This window comes from Platalea leucorodia (assembly GCF_965183815.1).
Source record: "Platalea leucorodia genome assembly, chromosome: 2".
NCBI lineage: Eukaryota > Metazoa > Chordata > Aves > Pelecaniformes > Threskiornithidae > Platalea > Platalea leucorodia.
In genome coordinates, this window is record NC_138824.1 from 25,487,477 (window position 1) to 25,511,487 (window position 24,011).

The window sequence follows — 24,011 nt, forward strand, 5'->3', positions numbered from 1 at the left end:
TTGGAGGATAGAGTAAGTGACCCAATAGGCTTCTTCCACTTTTAATTTCATGGGTGATCTTAATTTGAGAGGTCAGTACAAATGCCTATGGTAAGTAACAATTTTAGGCCAGTAATTACTAATTAAGACAAAAGGCAAGATGCTGGCTAAGGCACTTTCAAATAGATCACAGATAACCTTGCAGGAGCTGATTAACTCAAACAGAACACCTCCTTAGGTGATAGCTACCAAATGATACTTGGAACAATTTTTAAAATTAAAAGGGATGAGGGAGAAGGATTTATGAAACTCTTGGATGAGTTTTCTCTGGAGAAAGAATTTTGATAATAAGTGGGATTAGCTGTTTGCCAATTAGCAGACAATTAGAAGAAAGACATTTACCCAGTGGGCAAAAAATCTTTTATGATAGACTCGCACTCATCAAACCTGTTTACGCCAAAGGAGGATAAACACTGACATGCTCACAGTGTCTTAGCTCTAGCGATGTGAGCAGCACTGGCTGCAGCTACCGTGCCAACTTCACGTGGGCTGCCTGGGACTCGATGTGACAGTGCTTAACATGGCAAGCACTGAACAGAGGACCCCAGGCTGTGCTCGTGGATCCTGGCATGGCTGTGAATGACTTCCAAGAGGTCCACGAAAGAAATTAGGAACAGCACACCAACTGTCTGTTGAGAAAATTGAGAAATCTCTGATACTGGGGAATTTTTAGGGACCTGCAAATCAGAAAAAGCGAGAAGACATTGGGTTTATTAATATTAGTATCTGTAAAGGTGATCATCATTGGTAGATCAGAGATAGTGTCAGACATTGGAAGCTTTTCTGAAAGTGTCCCTTGGACAGGTGAGGCCTCAAATGACCATACATTCAGAGTGGCAGATGCTGTAAAGAAGAGCTGAGCTAGGCTGCTGCTTTTTGTCTTTTTCATCTTTTTCCCCCCGGTTTAACAATGAATTTTTCCACATGGTTCTTACAAAATAAGGATATGTAGGCAGCACTGCTTGGCTAAAAGGCAGGGCGGGGGAAGAGTCTGTCTGATTTTGCTTTTGTTTGTGCTCCTCTTTTCCATCCTCAGAACTTAAATGATTCCTACGTACTTCCACAAGCCACGGAAAGAGATGAGCAGGTGCAGAACATGAGCCCTCTAATCCAAACAGTTGCTCAAGGTGTATTTCACTATTTGTCCTCTAAAGGGGCTATTTCTTGCCATTAACCCCACAGGCAATATGGAGCACAAAGCTAGACTTACAGCTCTGCATTCTAGATGCCTAAAGGGGGCCAGAAAAATTGTATCTTTCTATTCTGTTGTGGTTTAACCCCAGTCGGCAACTAAGCACCACGCAGCTGCTCACTCAGCCCTGCCCCCCCCACCCCCCAGGTGGGATGGGGGAAAGAATCGGGGAAAAAAAGTAAAACCCATGGGCTGAGATTAAGACAGTTTAATATTACAGCAGAGGAAGAGAAAATAATAATAATAATAATGATAATGATAAAAGAATATACAAAACAAGTGATGCTCAATGCAACTGCTCACCACCCACTGACCAATGCCCATCCCATCCCCGAGGAGCGATCACTGCCCCCCGGCCAGCTCCCCCCAGTTTATATACTGGGCATGACGTCCTATGGTATAGAACAGCCCTGGGGCCAGGCTGGGTCAGCTGTCCTGGCTGTGCCCCCTCCCAGCTTCTTGTGCACAGGGCAGAGCATGGGAAGCTGAAAAGTCCTTGACTTAGTATAAGCACTACTTAGCAACAACTAAAACATCAGTGTGTTACCAACATTATTCTCATACTAAATCCAAAACACAGCACTATACCAGCTACTAGGAAGAAAATTAACTCTATCCCAGCCAAAATCAGGATATATTCAAAAATCCAACTCAGAAAAGCAGAGAGCTCAAGAGGAAAACAAATTAGGACGAAGCATGGCTCAGCAGTGCAGAGCATTTCCCTGCTGTATCCCTTGGTGCAAGGTAGTGCCTACCCTGACAACTACAAATGCAGACTGTGATGTAGAAATGAAGGAATGAGCTCAGTCCTGGTTTTGTTACTGGAAGCCAGATCAAAACGGGAATTTCAAACAGAGCTTCTGGCTTTCTAACATTTGTGACATGCATAAATGTGAGGAAGTATTAATACATGATGCTTCCACCCAAATCCATGTTTTTACTTTCTTTCCCTGCATAGCCAGGGCCTCGTCCTGTGGCAGCTTCATTTGCTAGAGGCTGAATTTGCTCTGATCTCAGGAAGCACTCAGCGCCCTCCTGGGCCAACCATCATGAGTGGAAGCCATCCTGCATGGATGCAGGTCTAACCCATGCCTTAGGCAGCACTTCGCTACACAAGAAGTGGGCCTTCGCTGTTTGTTTCATTCCAAACAAGGACATTAACTCCTTGTTGAAGGGGAGGGTTGCTTTTAGAGCTGCTGGCAGTTGTCCAGAGATTAAAATTCCTTCCAGTTAGGCTAGTACTGTCCCTGTGATATGGATCTTGTTTGGGAGAAATCTAGTGGTGACTCACTGCACCCTAGGGAAGAACTGGAGATGACGAGCACCTTCGGTTCAGGGAATGCTGGAGCAGGCTAAACCCTTCCAAGAGGACCAGCCAGGTTCATTTAAAATACCTGTGCTTGTTTCCAGAAAAACATCAGGTGTGCTTAAGGGCAAGGACTGGCAGCTATGATCAAAGGCATTTTTCTGGTGTGTTGTGTGGGTTAACAGCCTGTTGAAGGGTGGGAGCAGACATGAGGGAGAGGCTCAGAGCTGCAATGTGCTGCAGCTGCCTAGTGCAACTTGAAGCTGCACTGAAAAACCAGGAGATGCTGTCAAGTCCTTCTGGCAATGGAAAAAAGTGTACAAAATGAAGGGAACAGTGTCGTCAGAGCTGAATGGTAACAACATTTTGTGACTGAAAATTATTTTTTTCACTTGCACAACGATACTAACATTTAGGGGGAAAAAAGGAGCACTGCGGAGGCAGTCACTACAGATGGAGGAGACTGATTAGTCCCTCTAGCTTTTCCACCTGAAAATACAAGATGTACTATGATACCACTGATGTGGACTCCATGGAAGGAAGTAAAGGAAATGTGACTACAGATATTATATCCAAATTGAATTAAAGCTGCATTAAAAACCTCAGATTACTGCACAGTTCCATGCTACGTTTGAAAACATGATAGGCATCTGTTACTGACAGACACGTAAAGAACATGCAGGGGCTTATTTCTCAGAAAACAAGTTTGATCTCTGACTTGCTGATTCACAAGTCCACAGAAACAAAGGCAGGAAGTAAAATTACAGAGAGACCTCCCCAGCATGTAAATAATCACCAACAAAGCAGCCCTGTTACTTGGGATTTTTGTTTGGTTTTCTTCCAAATATTTACTCTACATTGCAACCTTAAGCAAACTTAATTACCTTAGTTTCTTTATCTATAAACATTGGATAATGAATCTGATCTTCTTTGCAAAAGGCAGATCGGTAGATAAAAGCATTAGTATTGCATGCTGATGTTAATAAGTATTTTCTCAGTTGACTAGTGGTCACTGGAACACTTTTCTGTGCTATGCTCATTCACTGTACAGATTTAAATGAGATATTAAATCCTTCTGACTCCTCCTAGTTTTGCTGACAAGGAGAAAGAGCAATCCAGGCTTAGAGCATACCTGTCAAGCTCACTTTTAAAACTATTTTTTTGGGGGGGTGGGGGGGTCATGTAGTGGCATAGAGGCAAATATCTCTTTGCTTTCTTGGCTGTGACTGTTACAAGGCAATGAAAAAGATCTCTAGACTATGACAATGTCATGAGTTACTGCCTCTGCCATGGGGGCTCTATACACCTAGTTATTCTCATAAAAGACTGTCTGTCTCGTATGACTAGAAGTATCATATAGGCTGACAAAGAGAACTGTAGTAAAATAGTGCATCTTTCAATTACTTCCCATGTTATGTTACATCAAGCGGCAGAGTACAATAAATTTTAATATAAAAAGTTGACATTTTAGTAATAAATGAATAACAAAGACTTTTAATGCACATGTAAAAAATAATCCAGCAATCACCTTCCAACTGTATTTTACCTCTTTTCAAGCAAGAAAACACAGCTGGCAGCTGTTTATTAAAAGGGATCAGTGTGCTAAAATGTGCTCAGTCTGAAATAATAACTCTAGAAAAAAAATTTCAATAGAGATGTATTTTAAGAACAAAATCAAAGAAAACAAAGCCACAGAACCTGAGAATTTCAAAGCACTCTTGTCCTCATACGTCCTCCTCTCCCCCAAAACACACCCAAGGCTATAAAAAGCTTCAGGAAAGATTTTTCAAAGGCGCTGAGCTTTCAAAAGGAAGAAAGCCCCGAAGCAGTCTCTCTGCATTTCAATAAAGGAATTTCCCCTATATCTTCCGCACTTCAGTCTTCTTTGCGATCACACACCAATTGGCATGGTCAAAGTATGAGTGAGTAACATGTAGCTCAGGAATGTGACGCTCTATCAGCTCAGCCAACTCCCCTTCTTTAAAAACGTGGTAGTACCTCAAGCATGCCCCACCAGGACCCGTCTGCTGTCTTCTCTGCGTGGTCAAGGTATGCTCATTGACTGCTTTCTGCAGAGAAGAGCCTGTTCTCCTTTTGTTCTGAGGTTGGCAGAAAGCTCCTTGTTTTGGGTGATGGTCTATTTTAAGTTGTTGCCTGACAGCTAATTCTTTCTGATGTGAAATCAGGTCAGGTAAACAGACTCTGCTGCAACCGTGAATAGTATCTGCAGCTATAGGGAGCTGTATAGTTGCTTGCCCTAATTCTGAATAGCAACTTCTGAAAGCCTTCGAGCGGCGTGACATGGGCAGCACAGGTTTAACAGCCACTTCAAAAGACTTTGTATTTTCAAAACTCTGTTTGCAATGTAGAAAAAAGTTGGAAGCGCGTTTCAGAAAGCCACACTCTCTGTTTTTTTCAACTTTTTTTTCTCCCTTTAATTCATTCAGCTGAACACCGTAATTGCAGTATCTAATGAGCTCTTCTTGGTGCCACTGATCACCTGTATCTAATACCGAGTCAAGTGATCTTGAGAACAGAGACCATCTCAGAGATTTCTCTAACACCGTGCACGGCACTTTGTTCTCCCCTCCACAGGATGAGCTCCTTGCTGTCCTGTGTACCTCTGAAGTCCCATCTGACTTACGACCGGGCTGGTTCAAAGCCAGCTCTTTGTCCTTGTGAAGAATTGATTTTTGTACTCCACGTGAGCAAGGCTCACCCAAGCAGCGGGAAGGGGGTGAAGGATTCCAAGGAACAAAGATGTCTTGCTTTTCAAATCTTCTCCGTTTTTGCTCCATTGCCCACACATATATCATTATCTGGCCTCCTACTCTCAAGATGCGAGCCATCTCTTTTATTGCTCGCATGCGCCTCTCTTCTGTTGAAAAATGGTGAATCACTAGAACAGAACAGACAAGGTGAGTAAGTATCCCTCCAGGCACTAATGAATACAGAGTATAAGGACAAGGACTGGCTCTGACACACTGGCAGCCGGTGGTTTGCACCACAGGAACACATCATTTATCTTCCATTGTGCTCCACATTATTGTACTATCTCTAACATGTGAAAAGAGTTCATAACACACTGACTTATTTTAAAAACACAGCAGAATTTAGAAACATTGAAACAAGTGACCTCTTTCAGATCAGCAATAAACAACACAACAGTCTTGTTTTCTCAATGAAAGGCTACCACTTTGTCAGTGGCAAAGCAACCTGGCCCTTTTTTACCCTCACCTAATGCTCCTCTGCAGCCTGAAAGAAGCACTTCTGAAAGACCAAGGCCATACATGGTCCTGGCAACAGCTGTACTAGTGATCCTGCTGATGATACCCATTAAAATGGACTATGTTAAAACTGCCTGCCCATTTCTCCTCCTTTATTGACAGACGCCAGTAACAGAACAGGAAAAAATGGAACCGTCGCTATCAGCCTGGGATGCATTTAAATCATCAACATATGGGTGAAAGACAGGTCAATTAGCATTTGTCTACTTCTGCCATTAAGAAGCATATATCCTGAAAACAAATAATTAGATAATCCCACTGTTGCTTGATAACCCCCCACACCACACAAACACACGTGACATGGAGAACGCCTCATCGTTATGATGGCGAAACTCAAGCAGCACAGCTTTGCTTGAGTCAGAACTGAGTTTAAATTTGACTCTCATTTCAATAAAAATTTTTGCCCCCCAAACCAATTGAAGTCTCCAAATTTGGCAGGAATTTGCCAAACAGCAGCTCTGCAGGTTGGCTCCTGCTCTCAGACTGTGCAGCTCCAGAGCAAGACGTCAAGGCTGATCAGGTGTTGGTGCACAGCAGGGACTTCAGCAAAGTTTCAGCTACATCAAATGAATGTTACATGAGAAATAAGAATAGGAAATGAAAAGCAATAGAATTAGTGATATTTATCCAACCTTACATTTTCCCCAGTGAAAATGCCTGTGCCAGTTTGGGCAGATATTTCTACACATACCACTTCAGGTTACAATGATAAACCAGTTTTTGGTTAAGCTGTTGAGGTGCTGGTTTCCACAGAAAAAATAACAGATCTTTCAAGGAAAAAAAAAGGTGCAAGCTTTCGATGTAAGTATAGAAAATGCTAGTAGAAGCTCTGTATCTGCAGTCTCTCTGTGGTTGTCAGGGTGGCCATTCACCATCAGATCCATTTTGCCTCAGAAAAAGAGACACTTTACAATTAAAAGAATAACAGCATGCAATCCAGCTGCGATAGGAAAACACTCTCCCTGCAATGAATGATGCATTCAGAGCCTCAGAGGCAATGTGAGGATCAAAAGGCACGCTTTGAAGAAAGAGAGTCTTTTAACATTTAGTTGTTCCGCTGCTCTGCCTGTAGGTTTCACTTGTTTGAGATGAACAGAAATCAATTCCACAAGCTCAGGTCTTCTAGCACTAGTCGAGACGTTGACATTGAAACATTATGGCCTTTTTAATTAAAAAGGCATCAAGTATTTAAGAAATTACAGCATATTAATAAAATCTCATGGTGAGCAAAACTTTAGTGTTGTCAGATAAATTTGTTGGATAATTTTAAAAGCTATGGGTGATGTACTCCATTTAAAAATGCAAAACTCAAGGAAACAGAGCATCTGCGTGGGGCAACATCACACTATCCTGAAATCACAGATTATCACGTGACTTATTGCACATGATTGTTTTTAATCAAAGCCAAACCTGTCAGGCTCCAAGATCACCATGCAGCCACATTCACCTAAAGCAGGTGGCTTATAAAAAAATAATTTCTTTCTTTTCCTTGACATTAAATTCCTTGTATGTTGAAACTGTTTAAACTGAACAATCCGTATCGTGCAGTCAAGGTGCTGTTTCAGAGATGGAGCGGCTCACGTTAGCTGGCAGTGAGGCACAAACACTCACCGAGGGCCTGATTGCAGCCCAGCAGCAACATGAGCCTGCTTCCCTCCCCTCCGGTGGAAATGGTTCAGATCTGCTTCTCCTGCAACTCCTCTCATACTGACGAGTAGATGGCACTGGGGGCTATATTTCATAGAATTATAGGATGGTTTGGTTGGTTCAAAGATCATCTAGTCCAACCTCCCTGCCACAGGCAGGGACATCTTCCACTAGATTGGGTTGTCAAAGCCTCATCCAACCTGGCCTTGAACACTTCCAATGATGGGGCATCCATAACTTCTCCGGGCAACCTGTTCCAGTGCTTCACCACCCTCATCGTAAAAAATTTCTTCCTAATATCTAATCTAAATCTACCTTCTTTCAGTTTAAAACCGTTGCCCCTGTTCTGTCATTACAGGCCCTGGTAAAAAGTCTCTCTCCATCTTTCTTACAAGCCCCCTTTAAGCATTGAAAGACCGCAATAAGGTCTCCCTGAAGTCTTTCAGTGCTACACCCCTAGAACAATCTTTTAGCAGCTGTTCAACATATTTTAAGGTGATTTCCCAACATTCAAACACTATAAAACAAGGGTCCAGATGCTTGAAAGTACATTTGTCATAATGACTGGTACTTTAAATGAAAATTAGTTTTGTCCTAAATTACGATAAATACAGAGGCTTGCAGGTGGTGAAAACAATATCAGGGCAAAGGAAACTCATCCTGGGTCAGAGCAAATATCCCTCCAGGGTGGAGCTGTGGCAACAGTCAGCACCAGATGTTTGGGAAAGAAAGAAGGGAAAAATAGTGATGCTCTCTCCCCATGCCTCCTACGGTCCGCAGCCTAAGAGATTCCTCAGTCACAGGCCAGAGCTTGTATCTAAGAGCCAGTGATGGGTCTGGCCTCCATGGATACTTTCTTGGACTCACTTGTACTTCTGATTACAGAAATTCATATGTCAAAGGAATCTGCAATTTAATTACATATTTTTTAGAAAAATGGTTACTTCTGTTTTAAATCTTTCCCTATGGTTCTCCTGTTGTAAGAAACCACAGAAATGTACTCCCTATTCACTAATTTAGTATCATTTGTAGGTTCCAGGATGCTATCTCCCTCTCCCTCAGAAGCAGTATGATGTATAAACTTCTTTTATGATACTTCTATGATGATATTCTTTTTCCTTAGGTGAAGAGCCTTAGCTCATTAATCTATCCTCATACACAAACAGTTTGTACCTTTGATCATTATAAGGACCTTTACTAGTTCATCTATACCCTTCCAGAGATGGAGGAAACCTGAATTTCATGCAGTATTCAAGATATGGATGCACCAGGTATTTATCTTCTACCATTATTCTGGATTTTCATTTTTGGTTTTAATATTTGAATACTTTTTGGACCAGGTTTGAACACTGAGCAAATATTTTTCAGGGCAATGAAAATGAGTCTGACAATTACTTCAGTATCTCTTTCCTGAACAAGAATAGAGGGTACCACTGTGCCTGTACACTTACTTATTTTTTCCTATGTCCATTACCTAGCATTTATCCACAAGCACTCTTCTGCAATTTTGCACCCAGTCATTAGTTTCACGAGACTTTTTTTGCAGTTCTTTGCAGTCAGTAATCCTGAATAACTCTATGTCACCAGCAAACTTTATCACTAGCCTATTCATTCCATTTATAATTATAAATGACATAGGAATCTGTTGAACAGCAGCCTCTTTATAGGTGCCATACACCTACACTAAGCATTGAACATTAAGTCTTTCAGCACTTTCCACACTCATCTGCTAGCATTTTACCTTTCTGGCTTTCCCTTTTAATTTTTCTTAAGAGTTTCTTCCTTTTTGGTAGTAAACTTTTATGCAGTGGATTTTTTTAAAGCATTTTTCTTCCTAGCAGGAGGTTCAATTATGGTCACATTAAATTCAGTGAGAGAATGTGGTTCTTGCACAATTACTTATTGATGTGGGCCTGATGCACCGTGTCAGACTAATAAGAGTTGTTTCTCTTTTGTGGGTTCTCAGATTAATCTTTACAAGAGGCTTTGTGCCCCTGTGTATCATTTACACAACCTACATATGGATAATTGCGGTTTCTCAATATTGTGTTTTCTGCCCTCACGGCCCTCACAATCTCTCTTAATAATCTGTGGTCATTTTATCCAAGTTTATCAGAGAGTTAGTGATACATCCTTATTATTACACTGCTCTCCTCTGTAGCTGTCTACCTACTGTCATTTCTTCCAGAAGTTTATCCTAATGCTTTTTCCCACAGAAGAATATTCAGAGCTTTTTAGCTGTTACGCAACTCTTGCAACAAAAGCTAGAAAAAAACCTTAAGTTCACTACAAAAAGGGCTTTAATGAACATTATATCATTATCATACTAATAAACACCATGCCATGGTGATGGGGACAAGTAGGACCACATTCAATTTTTAAACATCCAAACAAACCATTGCAAAAAAGAAAACTAAGCACAAAAACAGTTGTTTGGGGTGAGCACAGGTGCTTGTCCAAAACCCATGACAGCTCTTTGCAGGAGCAAGGCCTTGCTTCATAGATTAGCAGTTGTTATAAATCAAGCATTCCTTTTCGTTTTGGCCATACATTCCCCTAGCGTACCTAAAAGTCAATCCAAATTAATTTTGTGCCATGTACTGCTCATTCCCACCACTTTCTTTTAAATTGAAGACTGAAAGATTTTCCATAACTGAAAAGGACATAATGCAATTTTAGATTTCGTACAGAGGGGGCGAGGAGGAAGGGAGAACATTTCAAAGGTTCTTCTCTTATTCATTTCATAAGAATATAATTAATTGCTCCTTCTCTTAATTTAATACTGTGACTAATCCTCCTAAAAGGGATTATTTAGAACAAGCAGACAATGCAAGATACATTTTTGTGTCATTCAGCTGTCTTCGGAGAACAAAACTGAAAGCATCAACAACTTTGTCTGATTTTTTTTTTAGAAGTCATTTTCAGAATGAATATTTTAGGTCAGTGATTCAATTTAAACGCTGTTAAATGGCAAAAAGAAATCTGTGTAATCAGAATTTGCTTTTCTCTGTCAAATTTCTTTACTGAAGTTAGTTAAATCCCTTCAGAGACATTTGGAAAGTATTTAAGGATCACAGAATCTTTATCTCGGAGACTCTTTTGTATATACTGTATATACACTTCAGATTCCACTTTATCTCTGTCAGCTCTAATAATAGGAACAATTGGAACATATATAGAAGGCATGATTCTAAGTTAAATATGATTTTATTCTCTTCATTATGCTGGTATCAAAAATAAAAAGAGGAGGAAAAATACTAATATACCAAAGAATTATTTAAAAGAATTACTGAGTGAACTTCAAACAGTGTTTCAATTAAAAACTTTTCCTATTAAAAACATAATTCATTAATTACTCTAGGTTGGAAAATTTGTTCCTTCTGTAATTTTCCCACATTTATGGTTAGCATTAGCAAATGAGGATGCTGCCTTTATAAAAATCATTACAATTATGAAATTTAATTAACTTATTAAAGCCTTGATTCAGGAATATAATTATATGCTTAATTTTAAGCATCTGGATAGCTACACTGGTTTCAGTGGGATTACTCCTGCATTTATATTAAGGATAATTCTGAAATGCTTCCCACAGCAACATAGAAGTGGGGACACCTGTAGTTAAAACCAGTGAAAGAGGGTAATGAAATAAGGACAGGTGGAGCAGCTCTTTTCAACTCATTCCCCTCCTTTGCTTCATGCCATTCTCAAGCTGTGGGCTCTGAGCCTGAATTGCTTCTCCCCTCTTCCCACCCAGAGCAGCAGGGCTTTGCCTGGAGCCGCTGCTCCATTCTCACCCGCTGCAGCACCTCTAGGGTTCGCCTGTGGGCTCTTGGAGCCAGCTCAGTCTGCTCTTGAGCACCACTTAATATTGCTTTTACACTTTATATTAGTCAGTCACTGCATATAGAAGAAACAATGCAGGTAGCTGCCTTCTTTCCTTCCCTCCTGGGCGTGCTCCTACGTGCTGGGCTACAGGATCAGGCTCCTTTTCCACCTCCTTTGGGCTTTTTGGCTGCAGGTTCCAAGGGATGGTGGTGGTCTTCTCCACCTAACACAGCCGTGTGTTCAAGGACTGTGGCATGTCCCTGAGTATTGGAAATGTGGGCTTGAAACCCCTCCGGCTGAGGAAGGAGGTGGATCGAGCTCTCCCACTTTCAGGGTGAATGCCCTAAGGACTTGGCTGCAGTGGAAGGAGAAAAAAAGCAAAATCTCTACAATGCTCTGTCAGACACCAACCCCAAAAGAGGTATTGGCACTACGGATCTTTAGTGAAGAAGGTCTAAATGTGCACCCAGCTTGGGTGCCTGCACGCCGTTCTGGATCCATTCTGGATCTCAGTGTCTCCTGTCTCAGCAGGAGAATAAGCTTTTGGTATTGTAGAGTGAAACGCCATGCTTGGGAGCCTGCTGTCAGGTGACAGCACAAACCTGCCAAAACCATCACGTGGAAGCTGCTCAGCCGTCCCTCCTTCCAAAACCACATCCATGTTGCTCTGCACCCCGTGAAAGCAGAGGACAACAGCCGTACATGAGCAAGTTGTGCAGCCGGTGACAAGCTGTCACCTCTTTTAATGACACCCAGCAGCTGGTCAAGACCTTGCAACCAGGCAACATGTTGTTAAGAACATGTAGGTAAGATTTAAAACAGATATACTGTCAACACAACGACAGTAATAAGACCACGGATAGCCAATTGTGGTCTAGAATAAATGATTACATTTAAAAATGCTGAGCAGGCTACTGGCTGCTCCTGTGAAAATTAAACTAAATATAAGGCTGTTTGGAGTTTGCACCAGTTCTGCACTCCAGTAACTTGGAGAAATAGAAGGGACCATAAGGGGCAGAGCTCGTTCTGTTTTGATGCACATTTTTCTAAGAAAACAAAAAGAGACAGTGAAGTTTTCTGACCTGACCCCCTCCTGAGATAACTATATATCATCCACTGGAAATAAACTTAGGATATATTTGATAAATCAATTATAACTTGCATGAAAATATCAATGCAAGGAATACAAAGCTCCTGATTTAATTAAGTGAGATAGAAATCCGGCTCCTTGCTGTTGGTGAGAATTGCACCGACAGACAACATTGTCAGCTGACGAGCCCAGTGAGAGCAACCGCGTGAACGACAGATAAAGCCTGCAAGTGTCAACCACAGGCTCTGACTGTGCTATGGATCTTCTTCGCATCTCTAAGAATTTGCGATTACTAGCTTAGAAATAACTGTATTATTCGCTTTAAATAAAACACTAGCAGTGGTGAGACCAAAGCTGAAATCAGGGCTTGCAGATGTCTCAGAAGAAGCAACCGTACTCTGTGGGTGGCCTCATCAAAACCAGAAAATTCCACTATGGGTGGCATTTCTCCTCTGTCTCCGAGATCTCTTGCGATATTCAGACTTTGTTAGTATTTTGCACCTCTGACTTCCATCAGGGAGGAGAGTTAGCCACTGTGAGAGAAGATGTAGTAACATTAGGAAACAACTGGATACAGGAGAGTCAATGGATTTTTCTCAAAAAGGATAGGTGGCCTTTCCATTAAATTAGATATAGAAAAATAGACGTCGTTCATTCTCCATCTCCAAGGCAGAATTAAATACTTGGCCCAAATGTACCCAGGTTGGTCTAATCTGGTCTTAAAAGCCTTTTAATATCTGAGGTAAATAACCTTTGCTGCAGGTTAAGATGATTATTTTTCTTTCTTTCTATATAAAAGTAATATCAGCTTGCTGTAAAAATCATTTATGTATTTGAAGATTATGTTTTCTTCAGTCTTTTTTTTTTTTTTCTTGACTAACAAAACCCAATTCTTTCAGTTTCCTCTAATAATTCAGATTTTCTAAACTTCAGTTATTTAAAATGTCTCCATACTTACTGCAAACATTTTAAGGCATGGTCCCCAAAAGCAGATATCATATTCCACCTAGGATCTCAAAAGTACCAAGCGCAGGAGGGTGACTCATTCTTCTGCCTTCCATGAAACTGCTCGGTTACCATACCCCAGACAGGTATTTGCCTGGTTTTGTAACAGCCCGACACTACTCACACGTATTTGGCCTGTGGTCCATCTTGCCTGGCCATTATTTCTCACTTTGTTCACTGAATCCTTCCTTCCTAAGCATGGTACATCCCTCTCAATGGTTTCTGTATCTCTTCTTGTTGATTTCAGACAACTCTCCATCATTTGGATGTCAAAACCTATCTTCGAAAATAATTCCAACTGTTCCTACATAGGAGCTGTTCACAAATTGTTCAATATGCTCTCTAGCCTGCCATCAAAGTTATTAATTAAATTTTTGCATAGAAACAGATGTAGGGTGGGTCCCAAGAGCATCCCATTTGAAATGTGTCCTGATTGGACAGTGAACCACTGATCCATTTTGAGAATAATTTTCTTCCATATTCTTAGATGTATTTACTTATTTTACTTGCAACAATGACACAAGAGTCATGTCTTCTCCCGCTACCCTGTCTATTGGGATGATTACCCTGTCAAAGACAGAAAGCAGATTGGCTTGCTCCTGACAAATACATGGTGGCTGTTTCCCATTACATTAGTATTCTGTAGGTTTAAATAATTTATTCTATTTAAATTAGATTATTTAAATTATTTATTCTAGTATCCTTGCATAAATCTAAGTTAGGCTGGCTTCTTCTTGATGTCCTTTCTCTCTCTTTTGGAAACAAGCATTATGTTTGCTTTTCTTTACTTGTTTGAGATCTTAAAGATAATCTGCTAGTTCACAGTAGTTTAGTTTCATGATTTCCTAACAATTTGTGTAACCTAATTTATCTAAATATTCTTTGAGACGTTATTTCCTTTTTATAGTCTAAACTCCTGTCCTCTGGTTAAAACTCTACTAACTTATTGATGACTACTGTTAACTTTTTGTAAAGATGAAAGAAAAATGCAACTTCCCCTGTCATCTGTTATTTGCTCTTCTTTCCTTTTTGTTTTCCTCTTGCTTTCTGTGCATTTATAAAACCTTATCCTAGTTATAATTCATGTTATGCTGTAGTCATCCTGACTTTGGTTCTTCACACCATCCCTTAATAATTATTGATAGTCATGTTTTTTGATGATTTCTTTTCAATTTCTATGGCATTAAAGAGTTCCTGATGCTGTTATACCAGACCTCGTTATATTCTGCTTTCCACTGGGACAGGTTGCTTGTTGTGCCTTTAATATTGTTTATTTTAGGGAATGTAATTTTCTGACCACAGTGCCTTTTTGTTGGAAAAAGTTAAAAAACTGTTAGAATGTAAACCCAATTGATCCATAGGAAAAACAGAATTTAGGAGAACTGGCAGGTAGTGATGACATACCTATCTGACAAAACTCACTGTTATGCAGAAATAACCAAGGGTGCACAGGAATATGAGGTTTCTTTATGGGGTAAAGAAACTATGTCATGATGGCATTGCAGTGTTGTGCCCATAGTAATTGGCACAACAGTGCAATATAACTACACTGATATGATCTGATCAGGCTCCTTTTCCACCTCCTTTGGGCTTTTTGGCTGCAGGTTCCAAGGGATGGTGGTGGTCTTCTCCACCTAACACAGCTGTGTGTTCAAGGACTGTGGCATGTCCCTGAGTATTGGAAATGTGGGCTTGAAACCCCTCCGGCTGAGGAAGGAGGTGGATCGAGCTCTCCCACTTTCAGGGTGAATGCCCTAAGGACTTGGCTGCAGTGGAAGAACTGATATGATCTGATATTAACATTTGGTTTCTTCTTGCTCAGTGTCTCATTGAATTTTACCATAAAGACAGAATCTTATATGGTAAGGAAACTCTCCTGGACCTTTTATTTGGACTTCTTTTTTTCCCCAAGAGACTCTTCCACCTTGTAAACTTCAAGAATTATACTGTTTGCAATTACGCAGACCATTTTCTCAGACAGTGTAAATTAGAGAACTAGACAGGTTTACGTCCCTCAGGTTCCCCTTGCTTTTTCTGTTAAATTACCACATGACTAAAAGATCACAGATTAAAGTGAAGTTAATTTTCACATATTGGTATTAACACCAAGGAAAGCCATTTGATGCTCTTCGCTCCAGGAACCCTTTTTTCTCACTGGGATGAAGAGTCTGATCAGATATTTCAGTAATATAAAATAACTTCACTGACTTGAGTATCTGACTCCTAACAGGAGAGCAAAATGTGATGTCCTCACCTTTGCATACTTATCTAAATTAATAGAAAAAGCTGCTTCTTATCCCTTGCCCACGTCAGAGTCCAAGAGCTCAGCATACACAAGATTTTATTAACACAGAACATGACCTTTCCATATAAAGGAGAAAGCCACCTTGACAGAGGTAAAGCCATGCTAAAAACTCAGTCCTGCATTATGATTTGGAACAATTTCTTAGTCAAAGGGGAAACATGAGTGCCAGTCCTCTTTCCATTACTGCAAGTGGCAGAAATCCTACTTATTTCAATAATACAGGAATGGCTTCATCATGCTAACAATAACAAAGCCATCAGTATATGGCAAGGGGGATGACTTCTGTTGTTTGGTGATATTAAATCTCAAATAAAATTATGCTATGAATTCACTGCAAAAGTGAGTATGATTTCTTTCTTAAGGCAGTGAAAACATTGTGGAATGAATTGCATACTCACAGGGCAAATTTGTCTCCTTGAACAGAAAGTTAAGCATTTGAAAGCAGCACATTCTAAACTTTTGCTGATATATCATATCTAGATTTGTTTTTTGTCAGTAAAGGTTATTCCATGCATGGAACTGGCAAAAATCCTTCATTAATATATGCATACGCAATAGGTGTTGAGTACAAGGAAAAATCACCAAGTTAGGCTTGACACTCCTCTTCTGCCAATATTTCCTACTACAGACCTGGCTTTAGAACACCCACAGAAATTTCTTGCCTCCTTGGACAATCTCCTGAAGATTCAGAGAACACATGCTTACCCAAACTACAGTATATATGTACTATACTAGTATTATACTATATAATAGTATATATAATAATTCAACATATTATTTGAAGCTTTATAATGCATCTGAACCATATTTTTCAGCAATATAAGGAAACACTATCATTACCGTGGTTCATGCATGATCTGTGATGGTGAAGGCTGTAACAGAAATAATTTTGTAATTTGTAGCCATATTATAGTGCTGAAAGGGCCATAGTCCATAACCACGGAGCTCTACCTGTCGCCCAAATGTCCTTCCGGATTCCTCACCAATTCCAGCTTCTCGCACAGCAGCCATGCAAACAGGGCTTTCAGCTTGCTGTGAATGGGAAGGTCTGTAGTTCTGCATCTCCAGCAGCAACCTCAACCCAGCTACTCCACTTTTCTGTAGGCTGTTCATAAGTACTCCTGGGCCACAGACTCTTTTGAGGCAGACAACTTCTGAACATTGCTACATACCCTTTTCAACAAATCTGGCTTGTCCTTCACTTCCTTACCCTGGATTGCCAGAGAATGCCAAATCACCTTTGGGCATGGTTGTTACTCCATCTGGGCAAAGGATGTGCAGACCCAATAATAAGGACTGTTCGCTGTATCAGGCACGATTCTTAAATCATGACTGAAAGATTTTCAGACGGTGTAGCTGAGCATGGTTCACAGCCCTGTACAATGATGTACCAGTGACAATAATGCAGTCGCAAATTTCCATCAAATGTCAAATTATATGGCATGGACCAGGACTTAAAAAGTAAAGTCCTTCAGGGCTTAAAGAAAGGTCACCTGAGATATGGAGAAGAGGCTGTGTAAGGCTACTCACTAACTTCAAGAGATGTGAGGTATTAACATTTCACTTTGATTTAACAAGGCTTAGAGACCTTCACACTCCTTTGGTTGAGAAAAAGAAAATCAAGTTTGCTGAGCACTGTAATTTGTTTTATTGACAGTATTGTCCAACTTTTAATCAGCATAAGCTTAATACCTAACTTTTAAAAGGTGGTTGAGCTACCATTCAATGTCTGCTTCAAAAGTGGCAAAGACAGGTAGTTCCTCCATCATTAAGTTGCATTGAAAAGGGCAACTAAATAAAAAGGAAAAATCTTACAAGAAATGAAATCTGAGGTTATTTGATGAACATTTTAAGGCAGCAGTGCCATTGAAACAAGCCCTTCTGCTTGCTTTGTCATCGGCTCCTTGTTCTTTCTCTGCATTATCTCCTGCTTTGGCTGAAACAGGTCTCTGCAGTGAAGCAGTGGGTAACTGATTCGGCTAAAAGCAACCTTTCTTTTTGCTGGTTACTTTCCAGCCAGAACAGTGTCGTGGTCATCCTCATCAGCACAAAAATGATTGTGTTGGCCAAAAAATCATGGAGCATGGGACTAAAAAACAGTGTTTGGAAAGGTGCAGAAGCATTTAATACTGAGCTTCAAATACGCTCAGTGTTCCTAAGCAAGTTTTGTTGTATTTTCCTCCTGATAGAGCCAACACTTCAAATTTCTGCTATGTAATAAGGCAAAAATAAGGCTCTCCTTTCCTGATTTGCATATTTTACTTTAGTTGTGCTTGGAGCAGAATAAAACAGCTCACATCCATGTGACTTACCCTTTTTGCAGTTTTTCACTGAGTTTGCAAGAATATACATTTCTTGTGTTACTGTAGAGTTACCTGGTCTACAAACCCAAAAATATTCTGTTGGTCACAGAAAAAAAAACAAACCTAGAAGAGACTAAATGCTTTGGACCCTTTAAAGGTCTGACCTATAGACATTGGCAGTATGCAGAACTTACCAGCAATGGACAGGACAGCATCAAAGCACTCACTTCGATAAGGCAGATACAAGCCATGGCATGCCATTACTTCATGGCCTTCATTTCGTGCTGATTCCACCAATGGGAAACAGTAGTCACAACCCAGTTTATAGACTTGAGAATTGATGTGAAGGTATTTGCCATTTCCACAGCCTGAAGAAATAATGAGGAGGAGAAAGAAAGGCGGATATTTGGTGTCTGTACAAAAGAAAATATATTCCTGACATAAGCCATGATGTACGCCCTTGACTGGCCTAATAGCTTGAAATTCTCCACCCATTTTAAAGGAGATGATACAATTGCAGTGGTATTCAGGTTATTTTTTACCATCACAGTACAATGAGCACAGACTGCTCCTTTCTGTCTAGCAGGCTCTCTGCTGCGTGACAGGCGGTGTTCAAGTGGGATTGCTAGGGAGCATTTACCTTGGCCTTCCCACCACATACGGAATCAAAAATATTTATGGTAATGATGCTAGTGCAATTCTGCTTGTAATAGACTCAAAATGCTAAGTGAAAGCATCATGTAGTGGGAGCACAGCACTGAATTATTCCTGTGGATTGAAATGCTGATAGACAAACTAGACTGCTAAGTAATTAAGTCACTATTAGACCAAACCATTAAATCCATTGTTTGCTGTTTTAACTGCTGCTAATTGCTGTCACCATGACAACAGTGGAGTTTCTTTTTCTGGTATCTCCACACAGTTTCCTTTTCATAATGGAGCCTGCGACACGGAAATTTACATCTTCCCAAATTGAAATACTTCTTGTGTTGAAATAAAGGCAGACATCTTTACATAACAACGATTTTAATGTCAGCAGTAAAAAGGATCTTATCTAAATTTTTGATAATTTGTTTGCAGAATTATCTGGATCTTAACACAAAGTGTATTTTAAAGTAGATTATTAATTTTAAAAACTTGCCATCTCACTTGCACCATAAAAATCATGGTTCAGATTAAGATCAGGGAGGTAAATGCATCGGGCTAGCATAATACCCTGTACCTTGTGCAGACCTTAGTTCACATCCTGTTTATGGCTATGCTTACTTCCAACATTAAGCTTGGGTCAGAGCCCAGATTTTATCTATAATTCATTTTTTAAAAAAGGTATAGTTATTTTGGAGCCTTCCAAATATTTAAGTATCTATATTTAGGTTACAGCCATCCCATAGCACCTATTCTGAAATGCTGTGTGGGCCCCTATGTTCAGTAAGGAGCCTCTCAGCCCCATCAATCTGTTATGCCATTTGAATGGGAGATGAATCATTGCTGAGCTGCAGATAGAAGTCTGCTGCTAACTGCTTGTCTAATATTAACTGCTGATCCCATCTCCCTGGAATGAAATGAAGGAAAGATATCCACAGAAAAGCTGGAGCGCGCTCAGTCCTTCCCATGCCTGACCGGCACCAGCTGAGAAGAGGTGCTGTGAAATGGTGCCAGCACTTGGCTAATACTAGGGTCTATTTTCCAAGGAGAAAGAGCAGAAAGAGGACTACCCTGGAGCTCTGATTGGAAGAGGACTCCAGGACTTTTTCCGGTTTTCACTTTTGGAGGGAAAGGCTCCGGTACAAGCCAAACAACAGCTGGTAAATACATTTCCTCTAATCCGACACCGGAGGCTGCTTCCCAGGGATGGAGGGGTAGAGGAAAGCCCTGCAGATAGACTCCTCTCCAGCGCTGTGGCACCACTCTTGGCGATTGTGTCTCGCACGAAACTTGTCTCCAGCCATGGACACCACAAGAGCATGCCAGCAGCCTCTGCAGGCCAAAGGCCAGGAGCCAAGCCTGAGCTTAAATTACAGTGTTAACAAAGTCCAAAGTCTGTGACATCAGTAAGAATTCAATGTGCTGGTTCTTTGTACGCATTTTCTTTGTTCACACTGAAAACATTGCAAAATCTGCCAATATCTGGTAGGAATATAGTACCCAGCATTTAGACTGTGATAACTGGAAAAGTATATGGTAAAGTTTGAATGACACCCAAAAAGTTAGTGTGATTAGCCCAACCCTCAGTATTTTTTCTCTTTTACAAATGTTGCCATGCTATAGTGGGGAGACTACACAAGTGGGGTCCCCCAGGGACTGATACTGGGCCCAACGCTATTCAATATCTTCATAAGTGATCTTGATAATGGGATCAAATGTAGCCTGATGAAGTTTGCAGATGACACCAAATGGAGTGGGGAAGTAGACACTCTGGAAGGGAGAGCCACCCTGCAGGAAGATCTGGATAGGCTGGAAGAGTGGGCTAACAAGAACCTTATGAAGTCTAACAAAGACAAGTGTAAGGTCTTGCACCTGGGAAAACATAATCCAGGAGTGCAGCTCAGACTGGGATCCACCGAGCTAGAGAGCAGCTCCGTGGAAAGGGACCTGGGGGTCCTGGTGGACAGGAAGCTCAATATGAGTGAACAGTGTGCTGCTGCAGCCAAGAAGGCCAATAGGATGCTGGGTTGCATCAACAAGGGCATCACCAGCAGAGGTAAAGAAGTCATTATCCCTCTCTACTCGGCACCTGTCAGGCCACACCTGGAATACTGTGTACAGTTCGGGTCCCCACTATACAAAAAAGATGTGGACAGGCTGGAGGGGGTCCAGAGAAGGGCCACCAAGATGATCAAGGGTCTGGGAAGCCTGCCCTATGAGGACAGGCTGAGAGAGCTGTGTTTGTTCAGCCTTGAGAAAAGGAGGCTTAGAGGTGATCTCATCATCATGTACCAGTACTTAAAGGGGAGCTACAAAGAAGATGGAGACTCCCTTTTTACAAGGAGTCACAGGGTGAAGACAAGGGATAACGGGTACAAGTTACTCCCAGGGAGATCCTGATTGGACACGCGAGGTAAATTTTTCACAATGAGAACAGTCAATCATTGGAATCAGGGAAGTGGTTGACTCTGCTACGCTGAACACGTTTAAGACTCAGCTGGACACGGTGCTGGGCCATCTCATCTAGATTGTGCTAGAAAGGTTGGACCAGATGATCCCTGAGGTCCCTTCCAACCTGGTATTCTATGATTCTATGATTCTATGAAACCTTTGGGGAATTAAAAACTGTCACACATCGTTCCCCAAAGCACTCAGGACAGTGTCATGATATTTGCTTCTAATTGGCCACACAAAATACATGTTGTAAGAGCTAAATAAGATTTCAAATTCCAGAATTATCATACTAATACACAACATTAGCATCCACAAATGACATCTTCATAAATTTAGCTTCAGTTTAGTGCTTCAGTTTAGTGGACCTGCAGGATACTGGGAAAAGTCAAATTTTCTTCATATACTTATGAATGGTGGAGCAAAGCAGGAGGCAAATTTGATAGTCTGCCTGGCCATTTTGATTCCCCAGTTTGATTCACATGCTCCAAACTCTTGTGCTGCAAATACTGCTTGATAGAAAGAGAGGACATACTTAGTCTGTTATTAGCAATGTGATAAACAACCCCACTCACCAATATCAGCAATCAGACTGCCTGGTTCCTGCTCTGAAATGAACTGCTGCACCTTTGGCCATGCCTTGTAGCGTGCGTCATTGAAGTAAGGAGCAATTTTCTCATATACACTATGAACATGGTCCCTCTCGAGTTGGCTTGCCTCCTTCTCCATCACAACCAGGGCTAGGCTAACTCACTGAAGGCAGTGCAGCTGTCCTAGAGAAAGGGAAAGGAGAAAAACAAGCACTGAAACTCTTGTTACCAAAGTACATTTCCTTAAGTTAAGCAGTATGACATTTTTTATTTAGGAAATAGTATTTTCAAATACTTGCCATTAAAAAGAAATTGCTGAGGCTTTTAAAGAAAGAAAGGTCATCTATTCTATGATTTTATACAATGTATTGTTTTCTTATATAAATCTGAAAGGAATTTTATGACCTACCACTCAATGTTTGTTAACTTGCTTATATTGTTATACTTTGGAAGCTGTTAACTTTTGCTTCATAAAGTCTTCCACCCTTTTTCAGTCTACCCTTGAAAAAGACATTTTCTAAGAAGTCCTTTGTTTACAGACACATCTTAAAAACCAGCAACTGCAAATGATGATGAATACCAAAAGCTGCTCAGAGTCTGAAACAAAAGCTCTGAGAGGCGTCATTTCTCCTCCGCTTCATTCATCACCCAGAAAGATCCATGCTTACAGACTTCCCATTGCACAATTCATTGACACCGTGTGTTATTGTGAACAAAAATCTTTCCAGCTTTCCAAGCATCCTTTTTTTCAGCTGTTCTGGATTGGCATGGTGCACTGGTATTAGCAATGCCCCCAGGAAAACCCTGTAATATTGTGAATAGCCTATTGCATCCTAAGTCATTGTTCAGTTCAACATGAAGCTTTGTACAGAAAGGCTGTAAGAGTTATGAACTTCATTGAACATATGCTGTCTGTGCCAGGATTTATGTGAAGATTTGGGCCACCAAGACAGGCTGCTCCTGTTCCACTCGGACGCTGCAAACAACTCCATGCAGAATAACTTCTCCTCTGAGCCAAAGGTATTGATGACAGCACCTCACCCAAGATCTCTGCACTGCAGGCTCGCCATTAATCTGACTCCTGATACAGTCCTTATCTGGTCCTTATTTTCAAACTCATATGCATTTAAAATCCTGTCAACTCAAGAGACTATTGTTCTGTGATTTCCTAGGCAATTACATCAAAGAGAAACACTGGAGCAGACGAAGCCCAAATTCGATCCTGCAGTAACAGCAAGAAACTAAGTCTGGAAGGGTTTTGGTTATGTCATTTATTAATCTGAAAAACTGTGATGGGATTAAATCCTGTAGCCCTTGGTGTCTTCTGTCATATCAGATATTCACTCAGCATCACTGTGAAATTACCCAGACTGCAAGTTTCCTGTATATCCTGCCTAGATGAAAATGATGACAAGTATTGGAGTGGGGTGAAGAAATTCTTTGGAAGATCATTGCTGTTCTCTTCATTATATGTGTTGCTAAATAACAACCGCTTTAGAAACACAGATAATAATAAAAAAAAAAAGACAATGACTATGAGTTGTCTTGGTTTAGTGTCTCCTGCACAGCAATGCGTATCTTTTTAGCTTCTAGCGAGATTTAAAGCCATCACCTTGCAAGCACTTACACAGGTGCCTAACTCTGTGTGTGCAAACAATACCACTGACTGATTCCAGTGGGGATATTCCAGGCACAGAGTTCACCACATACATTAGTGTGTACAAGACTGGCTCTCCAAGGCAGAAGGATTTTTTTATTGCTCTTCATTATAACCAAACTCTGCTGTAGAAGCTAGTTTTAAAAAAAAATACCTTCAGAAAAACTCCGGTTGAAATAGCTAAAGTGCTCTACTGGGATCATTTCAAGAGGAAGCTGATGTACTATCAAATATACAGGGAAAGGCAGAAGGAGGCGAGAGAAAGAGAGGGAAATTGTTCTTTGGAAAAGCCGCAACATCATTTCAAAGCTTTGCTATTGCTTCATTTGACAAGAGGAAATAATAACTGGTGAATTGATGTAAGATCACAGGAGTGAAGAGAACAGAGCTGTTTCTGTTTAACTCTCGGCTTACACTCAGGATAGCTCACTTAGGCAGAGGGACAGTCTGGAAGTTGCTGCCAGCTTGAGACACTTAATTACTAGGAAAAGAAAGAAGGTGCATATGAAAGCATCTAGCAAGAGAAAACACATAGTAAGACACCCTTTCAAACTAAGGCAAAAAAATGTTTAAATGCAAAAAACCCATCACGAGTTGTGCGTAAAACAGTCTCTCCTCTGGAACCAGGGCAAAAAAGATGTAACAGAGGCTATGATTAAATCCCACCTA

General features: G+C 40.8%; 1 protein-coding gene across 1 annotated transcript; it reads right to left on the minus strand.

Moving 5' to 3' along the window:
* Window positions 1-4,396: 4,396 nt before the first annotated feature.
* LOC309603887 (putative tRNA methyltransferase 9B) lies at window positions 4,397-21,824 on the minus strand (the record flags this gene model as incomplete). Its single annotated transcript, XM_082337695.1, has 3 exons — window positions 4,397-5,436; window positions 18,194-18,367; window positions 21,671-21,824. The coding sequence occupies 3 exons, from the start codon at window positions 21,822-21,824 to the stop codon at window positions 4,397-4,399; spliced, it is 1,368 nt and encodes a 455-aa protein (XP_082193821.1).
* Between the last annotated feature and the right edge of the window lie 2,187 nt (window positions 21,825-24,011).